The 13,394-nt window shown below is 32.7% G+C and overlaps 1 protein-coding gene across 4 annotated transcripts in view; it reads left to right on the top strand.

Moving 5' to 3' along the window:
- STPG2 (sperm tail PG-rich repeat containing 2) overlaps positions 1-13,394 on the top strand; it is a 608,618-nt gene that overhangs the window by 91,200 nt on the left and 504,024 nt on the right. For all 4 annotated transcript variants that reach the window (XR_012483169.1, XM_074273233.1, XM_074273232.1 and 1 more), the window contains exon 7: positions 8,505-8,612. Coding sequence is in view for 3 of the 4 variants with exons in the window: in XM_074273233.1 (XP_074129334.1) it covers positions 8,505-8,612 (108 nt within the window). In the remaining variant the exon portion in view is untranslated. The remainder of the gene's footprint in view (positions 1-8,504; positions 8,613-13,394) is intronic.

The following is a 13,394-nucleotide window of genomic DNA, read 5'->3' as shown; positions in this document are numbered from 1 at the left end:
ATATGATATTTGTATTTGTGGGAGAATGTATCCTAGATTTATTCAGAGAAATGTTTTGTTTTTATTATTCCATGCTAATAAATTTCTTTGCTAAGAATTAATTGTGTCTTTTGACTGTAAATGATAAGGACTCTTGAGCTACTAATTTTGGGAATACATGGCTTAGGATTCTCTTTGGAACCTGACGTAGCAGCTCCTCTTTGAGGGTCCAATATTGAATTTAAATAGAATAAATGAGGGGAATAGCTCAGAATATGATACTAAATTTATTTTAAATATCTCTTTATATAAAAACAGAATTTTTATTATGACAATAGTATAAACATTGATACACACACATATATGTTACTATATATGGAAAAACATTTAAAACAGTACAAGCATCTTGTTGCAAGTAAGATAACCTTCTTCTATTAAAATCATTAATTTATAATTCATTTCTCTCCCACTTTTTTCTCTTAAGAAGAAGTCTTTTATTTACTTCTATTTGTGTTTTGGGTGATTATATGATTGAATGTGGCTTCTGTTTTCTCTACCTCATTTCAGTTTCTAGAGTCATTTAATTATTGGTTCTAAGACCTAAATCCTTTTCTGGGATTCTTCTCATTAATCAGTAAGTTCTGCTAACTTCTTATGATATCTGCAATTCTCTATCTAGATTGATAGCAAAATCTTAATCTATAGCAATAAAAACAAAGGGAACTTCTAAACATTCTTCAAGTGACTTTAAAATCCTGTGATATTCAGCTAAAACAAAAAAATCCCACCAAACCCATCCTTATAGGAAAGATGTTAACCAACACTAAAAGTTACTACTTTGAAAAGACTAACAGAATTGCCATACTTTAAGTCAATATGATTAAAAAGAAGAAGGCAGAAAAACAAATCAATAAATTAGGAAATTATCAATCTGAAAACTATATAAAGCCAGAAAAAATTAAAAGAATGATCAAAATTTCTTATACAATTTTATGTTGATGAAAGTGGAAACCAAAAAGATTATAAAAATGATGAACAAAGTTGAAAACTGGTTCTTTGAAAAGACTGAGAAAATTGATACATTTTAAGGCAATATGAGTTTTAATTCAATGCAATAAACATTAAATACCTACTGTGCTAAATACTAGAGGTTGCAAATAAGAAAAATACAGTCTTTGTCCTTCAAAAGCTTACAGTCTCAAGGGGGAAAACAACATACAAAAGGAAACCAGAGAATAAGGTAGTTAACAAGTATCTGACATGGGGACATCATGGGCAATGAAGTCTAAACTAAGTAGACCAACTGGTAGAAAGTAAAGAGCTATCTGGAAAGTTCAAACTCCAGTCCTCTATAAAAGGGAAGTTATGAGAGGTGTTTAGTGATTTAGGTGAGCTGAGAAATTGTCAAGTATTCAAAGCTTTTAATCAATATGAAAAGATTTCAGATTGACAACATATTTTGATTTTAAAAAGCCAGAAAATCAAATCAACAACATATAAAATGATCAAGGTGAAATAATAAAATCACAAAAAAATTTAAAAAAAAACTTCTCAGACTCTACTGTGTAGTTATATGCTAGCAAAACTGAACACAAAAAATAAAACACTTTCAAAAAATACAAAACATAAGACCAAACAGAGATGTTAAATTATTTACATCTGTGAGTTATTATCCTTTATCTCCTCTCTCTTTCATGGTTAAACTTCTTTAAAAATGCCATTCACGATTGACGCTTCTGCTTCTTTTTCTTTCACTCTCTTAAATCTTTGCAGTTTCATTTTAACCTCCTTATTCAACTAATATTCTCTCCAAAGTTACTAACAATGTATCAATTGCAAATTTAGATGTACTTTTCCCCCAGAAGTCTTTGACAACTGTTAATCAGTGTCTTCTTGATATAATTCTTTCTTTTTCTAGGTTGTCAAGACATTGCTTTCTTCTGGTTTTCCTCTGACCCCTTCTCTGCCTGTTTTGATGGATCATCTACATCACTTCTGCTAACAATGAGTGTCCCCTAGAGCTCCATTCTAGATTCTGTTCTTCCTCTATATTATTTCACTTAGTGATGTCATCAACTCTCATGGTTTCAATTATATCTATGTAGATGATTCCTAAATCTACTTTTCCAAATTTAACCTCTTAACCTCTAGTTTCACATTTAAAATTGGTTTTTAGGCATTTCAAATTGCAATCACACTAATTCACCATCTTCCACCTTCAAAACCCTTTTTCTGAATTTCCCTATTATCTTTGGGGGAATCACCATCTTTTCAGTCACCCAAGCTTACACTATAGTTGTCTTCCTTTACTCATTCACTTTTCACTCCTGTTCTCCATATCCAGTCAGTTATTAAATACTGCTATTTTTACCTTTGTGATATCTCTAGTATGTAGATAATCCCTTTCCTCCTCAGACAACGCCACAATTTTGATGGAGTCCTTTTGTTTTTGTTGGGTTAATCTCATATACCTAAAGATAGTAAAAGGAAACAATTTTCTTTCTCTCAGTTGACAAACAATAGTTGTATGGCCATGTCCTTGTGAAATAGCTACTCACATTAAATAAATTTAGCATGCTTATGCAGAATTATCAGGAACTGAAATTAAAAAAAAAGTTAAGCCAGTTTTCTAAAAGAAATTATTCTAATATCTGTTATATTTTAAGTGTAATAAAGGGACAGATTCTCTATATATATGTAGCTTGAGATATTTGTAGAGAAGACAAGATGTGTATAAAATTTAGAGACTTCCTTAAATGTTCAGCTAAAGAAAGTCCGCATGATGCAGTGATAGAAAATGAGTCCTGAATAATAAGCTCTTTATCAGCTTAATTCAGAATTTCTGCCATCTTTTGCCCAGAAATATCTACAAAACTATCCCAGAAGCTCCAACACCATATCAGTGGTAACAGATTGTTGAGATAAATCTCTCATCTTCATAGCAATATTGATGCAAGTTTACGGCAGTTGAGGATGTCAGCTAAAACAGCTCAAAGTTAAAAGTGAACAGCTATCAATACAGCATTGTTGGTAGATACAATTGATTTAACTAAAACCACAGTCATATAGCAAGTATACTCTGGCCTTACTTTCCTAGTGCAAGGACTTTTATATCTCATTCTCAGGTTATGAATCATTTGATTGAGTCTCCATTAGTTTTCTTCCCTTGCCTGTGTTAGTTGTAGTAAGTGAGAACCCTAGTTCAATTTAACTACTTAAATCAGTTATCATATAAGATGTTTACTTGACACTCTGTAATCTGGACAAATTACCTAGCTTCTTTCAACTTTAGTTTCTGTATATAGAAAGTTAGGGATAGTAATAACTTTTACAGAATTATTGGGAAGATTCAGTGAGATGACATATGTTTAGTGCTTTACAAACCTTTAAAGTTCTACACAGCTCCTATTTAAATGTTGCTATTTAAAAATGTGCATATTTAGATGTTGTTTATCTGGACTTAACTATTTAGATTTATAATAACAGATTTTTATTTTCAATTCTCTGATTAGCATATGGCAATTGATATAACAATCAATCAAAGTGCTTTGTGTCACTATTGTTTAATTTTCTGTTTGAATTGCTTATAATGTAAATTCAATATATGAGATCTAGTATCCCTTTACAATATAGTTATTGATTGATCCTAAATTACTTTTGCATTTGGTGTATGTTTATATAGCTTTTCTTGTGGTGGCTATTTAATTTAATAAAATTTATTTTGAAAAAAAGAAAGGTCAAGAATATCAAAAGAAGAAATTTTAAAAAAAGTGGTTGAGAAGGGAATCTAATCTACCATATTTCAAACTATACTGTAAAGCCATATTTATTTGTTTCCTCAGTAATATTTTATTTTTCCAAATACATGGAAATAAAATTTTCAACATTCATTTTTGTAAGGCTGTGTTTCAAATTTTTATTTTTCCTTCTCTTTCCTCCCCCATCCAAGACAGGAGCAATCAGATATAGGTTAAATATATGCAATCCTTTTAAATATGTTTTGATGTTTGTTATATTGTGCAAGAAAAATCAAACCAAAAGGAAAAAAATCACAAGACAAAACAAAACAAAACGGTGAAAAAGCTCTGCTTCAATCCACAATCACTTTCCATAATTTTCTCTCTGGATGCAGATGACATTTTCCAGTTGATACATTACTTTAAAGGGAAATTAGTGATATTCAGATTAATCCTAAACTTTTAAGATTGTATTATAGAGTACCTTCTCACAAAAAGTTCCTTGATGACTTTTCAGAGATAAAATATTTGAGAGGTACATAATTTCAAATTTAAATTCACTTCCTCTTTTTTCCCACTGGGAAAAAAAAGGCAAAATCCTTGAAACAAAAAAAATATAGTCAATGAAATAAATTCTGACAATGGCTGTGTCTTAAAATGCTCCTAGATTCTATCACTTATAAGGAAGTTGGTAAGCATGCTTGGTTCAGTGCTAATAAGCCCTTTGGAATTATGTTTGGTTACTATACTGATTAGAGTTCTCATGACTTTCAAAGCAGTTTTTATTTAAAATGTTATATTGCTCTCCTGGTTCTTTTTATTTTATCCCTGCATTAGTTAGGCAAGTCTTCCTGGATTTCTCCAATACTATCATTTACATAATTTCTTACCATTCATATTTGTTCATTCCTTTTGCTTTTCTTCAGTTGAAGACATGTATCTATCTATCTATATATTCTAGTTCTTTGCTATAGCAAAAAGATTTTGTTGGTAATATAAAAATGTTTAAGATTGATGCAGGATTATGGTTACATCCTTCAAATTTGATCAATTCAATTTTTTTAGTTAATTTTAGTTATTCTTTGCTGTTACCTGAATAGAAGAATATCATCTGTAAAAGTACTATATTTGTGTTCCCTTTTCCTGTGCTTTATTTTCATACAAGAAAAATATCTCTCTTTTTAAAAAAAATATTTAAAAATTTACTATAGTAAATATTTGTAGTCCAATATTAGGCCAATATTATATATATATATATAAACTTTTAAAAAAATATATATTTATATATATTTATATATTTATATATATTTATAAATATTTAAATATATATATATATATATATATATATATGTATATATATATATATTTTATATATATATATAAACTTTTAAAAGTTTTTGTCTTGGACAACTTTTGGTGGGGGGAAGATGTGGAACCAAGATGGTAGAATAAAGCCAGGAAGCTGCTTGAGTTCTCTTAAGTTTCCCTTGAAAACCACATGAAACCAATCTCTGAGCAGTCTGATGGAATGAAATCACTCTCCAGCTCAAGATAGACTGGAAAAATTTCAAGAAATTTCAGTCTTACTGAGGTGAAAAGGATGTCTAGCCCAGCTCATATAGACTCTGGGAAAGCAGGTGAGAGGGTCTTAATCACATCTAATCATCAACTAAGACCCTCAGTCCTGGCTCAGTGGAGGAGCAAATCAGTGGGGCAGTTTCCAGTCCAAGCTCAGAAGCCAAACTCTGGGAAAATAGATTGTTTCCTGAAAAGAACATATAAAGCTATTCCCTGAAAACACAAGGGCCCCTGTGCTCAAAGCCAGGGCTAGTAGGGGACCTCAATCTTCTCCTCTCAGAATCAGACAAATCTAATCACAAAACAAACAAGAAAGAAACTAGGGAGGTTAATAGATTCCTAGAAAACCTAGATGTGATAGATATCTGGAGAAAATTGAATAGAGACAGAAAGGAATATATTTTTTTTTCTCAGCAGTACATGGCACCTTCACAAAAATTGACCATGGCATTAAAATCTTACAATCAAATACAGAAAATGCCTCCTTTTTAGACCACAATGCAATAATTTTATTCAATAAAGGGGTAGGGAAAGATAGACTAAAAACCAATTGGAAATTTAATAATCCAATTCTTAAAAATGATTGGTCAAACAACAAACCATGTAAACTGTTACAGGAGACACCTGCTAGTGGCTGCTGGGAATCTAATTCTGACCAGCAGAATAGATCCTTTCATGTGAGAGGATGATAACAAAACAAGGAGACTGAGAGGCACTTGCATTCTCTAACCTCTTTCCTCTTCCCTTGTGCCTTCAATTTATTTCATTACCAATTCACAAGCAACATCTGTGTCAGTAAAGGCTGATTTGCAATTCCTTCCAGAGTGTTATGATTCACAGCTGTGGGGGCTTTTGGAGAATCAATAGTGTCCCTTCACACTTAGGTATGGTCCTTAACATGACAAGATTCATAATTTCATCCAAAAGAATGACAATAATGAGACAACATACCAAAATCTATGGGTTGTAGCCAAAGTAGTTCTTAGGAGAAATTTTTATCTCTCTATAACTCTAAATAGCTACATGAATAAAATAAAGAGGAGATGAATTAGGCATGCATCTAAAATAAGAACAAATTAAAAGCCCCTAATTAAATACCAAATTAGAAAATCTAAAACTAAAGAAGAGAGTGATAAAATTGAAAGTAACATTTTAGAAAAAGAAATTGAACAAGCTATTAATGGACTCCCTAAGAAAAAATCTCCCGGGCCAGATGGATTCACAAATGAATTCTACCAAACATTTAAAGAATAATTAATTCCAATACTATGCAAACTATTTGGAAAAGTAGGTAAAGAAGTACTGCCAAATCCCTTCTATGACACAAATATTGTACTGATACCTAAACCAGGAAGAGACAAAACAAGAAAAAAAATGACAGAATATTGAATAATTAATACTAATGAATATTGATGCAAAAGTCTTAAATAAAATATTTGCAAAGAGATTACAGCAATTTATCAGCAGGATAATACACTATAAGCAAATGAGATTTATACCAGGAATACAGGGCTGGTTTAATATCAGGAAAACTTATTACCATAATTGACCATATCAATAACAAAACCAACAGAAATCATATAATAATCTCAGTAGATGCAGAAAAAGCTTTTGACAAAATACAACACCTATTTCTGTTGAAAACACCTAGAGATCATAGGGGAAAAGGGAGCTTTCCTTAAAATAATAAGCAGTATCTATATAAAATCAACAATATGCATTATTTATAATGGAGAGAAGCTGGATGTATTCTCAGATCAAAGGTGAAACAAGGATGCCTGCTATCACCACTACTATTCAACATTGTACCAGAAATGTTGGCTTTAACAAAAAGAAAAGAAAAAGAATTAGAATAGGCAACCAGAAAATAAAACTATCACTCTTTGCAGATAATATGATGATATATTTAGAAAATCCTAGAAAATCATCTAAAAGAACTGTGCGCAAAGGACTATCAAATTGTGCATATCCTTTGATCCAGCAGTGTTTCTTCTGGGCTTATATCCTAATGAGATCTTAAAGGAGGGACCCATATGTGCAAAAATGTTTGTGGCAGTCATTTTTGTAGTCGCAAGAAACTGGAAACTGAATAGATGCCCACTGGTTAGAGATGGCGGAATAAGTTATGATATATGTATGTTGTGGAATATTAGGTTCTATAAGAAACGATAGGGAGGATGATTTCAGAAAGGCCTGGAGAGACTTACATGAACTAATGCTAAGTGAAATGAGAAGAATCAGGAGATCACTGTACACGGCAATAACAAGATTATATGATACCAGTTCTGATGGAAGTGGCTCTTTTTAACAATAAGATGATTCAGACTAATTCCAATGATCTTGTGATAAAGAGAGTCATCTACACCCAGAGAGGACTGTGGAAACTTAAGTGTAGACAACAGCATAATATTTTCATTCTTTTTTGTTGTTTGCTTGTACTTATTCTCTTTCTTATTTTTTCTTATTGATTTGACTTTTGTACAGCAAGAAATTGTATAAATATGTATACATGTATGGATTTAACATTTTTACCATGTTTAATATATATTGGATTACTTGTCATCTAGGGCAGGAGGTGGGAAAGGGAGGAAAATTGAAACACAAGATTTTGAAAATTAAAAAGCTTTAATAAAAAAAGGAAATTGGAGGGTGAGAAAAGAAAAAAAGAAAATCATCCAAAAGTCTCCTGGCAACCATTAACAGCTTTAGCAAAGTTTCAGGATTTATAATATACCCATACAATTCATCATCATTTGTATATATTACTGACAAAGTCCATCATCAAGAAGTGAAAAAGTTATGATTCAACCTGTACTCATAATGCATCAAATCTTTTATAGTTGTTTTAACTTTTTAATTATTAAATTATTATTAAAGTTTATATCAACTTTAACATCTTGAGAATTTTTTCTGACCTCTGTCAGTGGACAGCAGCAGAGTTACAAGTGGTATATTTCTGGAATATCAGAACTTTTTCTGAAGAATGATTTTTTTTGGTGTTTGCTAAGCAGTCTCTTTTGGTTTCCCTTTTTAAGTTACTCCTGTGATTTTATACAGGGACTTAAAAAAATCTCATTAACTTGGCTCAAATATAACTAACTATTCCCTTAATTACTGATTTTATGTACCTTATTAATAGATAAATGTATGTATATTTATTTATATATCCATCAATTAAGTAATTAATTAGTTTCTTGTTATGTATTTCAGGGAGTACCAGGACCAGGGAAATATGACATTAAAAGTCAGTTTAAAAATGTAGAAGATGATACTTCAAGTATAAATGAAATTCACCCTGCTTTCCTTTCACAATGCCAGGTAAGATTTCACAATCATTTTACTATAAAGGTTCAAACAAGCTGAATGGAAAACTAGCAACTTGACCAAGATGATAAGTGAGCATTTACTAGAATAAAAAAGGGAAAATCATATTTAAGGAAAATGGAAGCATATAGCTAGATAGATCCTGATTATTTAAAATAAGTGAGTCTTATGAATGGGTAACATTATTCAAATTAATGCTATATTTACAATTGGGCATCTGATACCAGTGACTATATTTTATATATTTATAACTTCAAATAATTTGAATCTTAATAAATGTGATCACTTCATCTAATTGCATTATTTTAATTAATCTGTACCTTTTTGTAGTTATGCAATGGAGAATCTAATATTTTGTGTAACATTTAGCATTTATGTTAGTAAAATTGTATACAGATTAATAGCTACAACTGAAGTTATATGTAACAATTTATATATAGGAGAGCCCAATTCAGTATAGAAAACAACATAATTGAATCTGAATGAAATCTTTTTCTAGTTGGCCCTTCTTGTTTGGGTATGGCAGCGATGTGGAGCTAAAAGAGGTGGGCATTCGTTTCAGCATCTCCAATAGCTATTCTTTGGAAGTTAACTAACTCGTCTTAATAATTATAGATTTACTGAAGGAAGACGAGCTTCTAATAAGGAACCATATATATCCTTGAAGGTATTTATTTAGGATACTCCTGCTATTTGACATATGCTCAGATCTTTGTACTTATTAAAGTGCAGATTATATCTCTGAAATTTATGCAAGTTTTTTACCCTTCAATTTTTTGTAGTGGTAGCTAATAAGGACAAGGCCACATATTTAGAAAATATTAAATCTGTCCATCTAAGCCATGGGATCTCAGAATTAGGTGCCTTTTACAGAAATAACATTGAGTACCCTGACCCTTACTGTCTGATGCCTAAATAGGTTACATTTCACCATTCCCTATGTTTCTCCAGTACCCTTAAGAGGTTTTGGGGTGTCCAGGTAATCTGAAAATTACTTCAGCCATTACTGAATGATAAGTATAGGGGTGAATATGAATGTAAGGGTAATGCTTTATATTAATTTATACGTTAAAAGATTCATTTTTATAAAATATTTATTTCAAAGGTTTAATAGCAAACATATAGCAAAGGCATAATGACAATTATAATAGAAATATCCTCTCTAACACATGAAATAAAACTCATTTTGTGGCACTTCATTTTTGGGAGAGGGTAAGGGGATTATTTTCACATTTTAGCTCAGTTCCTATAGAGTACAGCTCTAAATTCTAAGAACAAGACCCTTTTCAGTCTTAACTCACAGGTAACTGGGCTTCTCGAAGGGCTGACCTGCTAGTTGGCTGGTTATACAATCCCACATGAGACCCTAGCTCTAGGGTCGTCATGGATTAGACTCTTGGGTCTGGTGGGGATCATCATTGGCATCTAAAACTGAAAAGAACAAAGGGAACAGAAAAAAAAACTCTCCCATCCATTTCTTGGAATTAGGGTGAAAAGAAGAGCAAGGCAAGAAGTACTTCTTTTACTGGTTTAATTCATGGTGCATGAATTGGGGATACGTTGTAAACTTTACCTTCTGAACCCAACAGAGAAGGATATGCAGGAAATAATATGAGCCAGAGAGTCTGGCCATTTTAAGTACAGAGATACTCTATGTTAGATGACATGAGCAAGTCCACACATACCTTCCAGGATCCCTTCCTCCATGTTAGGCAAACTGATCTTACAAAGACTGCTTATATAAAGTACAAAGAGTAGTAGGAGGAATGACCAATGTGGTGATAGAATGGGTCACTCTATTTGTGATAACACCATGCAATTTTGCATTGTCAAAAGACCAATTTTAATCTTTTAAAGTTTAGATATTAAATATATATAATGAATTTGTGAATTGTATTTTAAATTCCAAATGGATAAAATCATAGTAAATTTTAACAGTTACAGAAATATCCATCAATCAACAAAAATTTATCAAGTACTCATAGTGTGCTAAGGATTATGGTTGGTAATGCAAAGTAAACAAAACAAAAGAAAATGAAACAAAACAAAGCCTTTTGCTATTAAGGAGGAAACAAAGTATACAGATACAAGTAAATATAGAATAATTATAAAATAAATGCAAGGTAGTTTTGGGAGGGAGGGTACTGGCTATTGAGGAATCAAGAAAAACTTCAGGTAGAAAGTAGAGTTTGAGCTGAGCTTTGAAGGAAGGACTTAATGGATTATTTGAAGTAGAGAGAAAGAGAATATATATATATTCCAGGCATTGGTGTGAGCCTAAAGTAGAGGGATGAAAAATCAAGTATCTCATTTGAGGAACATTAAGAAAGTTATTTTGAGTATGTCATAACAGTATGGGAAGGAGAATGATATATAACAAGATTGAAAAGAACAATTTGGGCCAAGGTGTGAAGGTCTTTAAATGCTAAGAAGGTGTTTATATTGTATTCAAGAGACAATAGGGAGTCATTGAAGATTACAGAGTAGGGGAATGATGTGTCAAATCTACCCTTAAGCAAAATCTCTTTGGAAACTGCATACAAGGACAGATTGAGTGATGAAATACATGAAGTAGGGAGACTGGTTAGGAGTCTATTGAGATGAAGCAGCAAGACCAATTAGGAGGTTATTGCAATGAGAGTTCATGAAGAAACCTCAATTAAAATAGTGTCAATAAGAAGAAAAGTGGATTTGAGATATTTAATGAAATTCGAAATGATAGCATTTGGCAATTAAGTGGAATCATAGGGTTAAAGAGTATTAGAACTATTATACTAAGTTTGGAAAGTAGAAAGGTGGTGGTAATCTTGACTGAAACAGGGAAACTTGGAAAAGAGTGTTTGCAGAAGAGTGAGGGAAGATGTTAAATTTAAGATGTCAATGGAGCATACAATTGGAAATGTCCAAGAAGCAATTGTTGATGTGAAATTGGAACTCAAAAGAGAATCTAGAGCTGGATAAATAAACCTGAGAGTCATCTTCATAAGATGTTAATTTAACTTATGGGAGCCATTGAGATCACCCTGTTTGAAACTATAGAGAGAAAAAGAAGAGGTCCAAGAGGCCGTGAGGTCCAAAATCTCTCTCTCTTTCTGTTACTTTATCTCTCTCTCTCTCTCTCTCTCTCTCTCTCTCTCTCTCTCTCTCTCTCTCTCTCTTTCTTTCTTTCTCTCTCTCTCTCTCTTCTCTCTCTCTCTCTCTCTCTCTCTCTCTCTCTCTCTCTCTCTCTCTCTCTCTCTCTCTCTCCCTCTTTCTCTGTCTCTCTGTCTCTCTCTGTTTCTCTGTCTCTGTTTCTCTGTCTGATGTTAGGATTACTAGGTGAGAATTCAGGTTGTCTGGACAATTACAAGGTGAGAACTCAGGTGGACTTGACAGTTCTCTGGCTCAGACCTTTGGTTTGGGCCTTTAAAAGGAGTTTACACCTTAGGAATTCTAAGAGGAGCAAGCTCATTGGTTGGAGTACTTCTTCCCAGAAGCCCTTGCATTATCCCACACCCATTCTCTGGGAGGAGGTTTCTTTTCTGTATAATCTTTTCCTCTATGAGCAGGTTTCTTGGGAGGCTTCTGGAGCCTCCAGCCAGCCTCTTCTTCTCACTGTATCCTGGCTCTGAATCTCCTCCAGCTCTTGTCCTTCCCCAGTCCAGACTGCTCTCCAGGCTCAATGTTGCCTCTTTTTATCCTCCCAGAGAATGGGCGTGTTAGGATTACTAGGTGAGAACTGTCTCTCTTTCGTGGTCTTTGTCTCTGTCTTTCTCTGTCTCTCTGTCTCTCTCTCTTGCTCTATAGCTCTCTCTCACTGTCTCTCTCCTGCATTTTTACAGAACAATAATATTCCATAACATTCATATACTATAACTTATTCAACCATTCTCTATCTTATGGGGATCCACTCAGTTTCCAGTTCCTTGCCGCTACAAAAAGGGCTGCTACAGATATTTTTTTTTGTAAATGTGGGTCCTTTTCCCTTTTTTATATTCTTTTTGGGATACAGATCCAGTAGTGAGGCTATTGGATCAAAGAGTATACACAGTTTGATAACCATTTGGGCATAGTTCCAAATTACGCTCCTGAATGGTTGGATCAATTCATAATTCCACTAACAATATGTTAGTGTCCCGATCAGTATTTCTCACATCATAGTTTTTAGTTGATTGTCTAAACATATCATTATATTATCACAAAGTATTGTTTCCTCATTGCCTACTATTAGTTACTTTAATTTCTTTTTTTTTTTTTCTCTTATTGCTAAAGTTAACCTTTCTGTCTTTCTGCTGATTTTTCCTTCCTCCCTTCCTTCCTGAGGCAGTTGGTATTATTAAGTAACTTGCCTAGGGTCACACAACTAGGAAACACTCATGTGTCTGAGACCAGCTTTGAATTTAGGTCCTCCTAACTTCAGGGCTGTTGCTCTATCCACCATGCCATGGATCTGCCCCACAGCTAACATTTCTAGAACAACACTGAATAGTACTATTGACAGTGGGCAACCTTGTTTCACTATTGGTCTTATTGGGAATACTTTCAGCTTATCCCCATTATAAATAATACTTGCTGATGCTTTTAGATGGGTGCTACTTATCATTTTAATGAAAACTCTCTTCATTCCTGTGTTTTTGTACTGTTTTTTTTTTTAATAGAAATGGGTTCAATTGTCCAATGTTTTTTCTGCATCTATTGATATAATCACTTGATTTTTGTTAGTTTGGTTATTGATATAGTCAATTATGCTAATAGTTTTCCTAATATTGAAGCAGCTGTGCATTCTTAGTGTAAATC

The sequence above is a fragment of the Sminthopsis crassicaudata genome, chromosome 6, assembly GCF_048593235.1.
Source record: "Sminthopsis crassicaudata isolate SCR6 chromosome 6, ASM4859323v1, whole genome shotgun sequence".
NCBI classification, from domain to species: Eukaryota; Metazoa; Chordata; class Mammalia; order Dasyuromorphia; family Dasyuridae; genus Sminthopsis; species Sminthopsis crassicaudata.
Note: the sequence above shows the minus strand (reverse complement) of the source record. Positions and strands in the feature narration are given on the sequence as shown.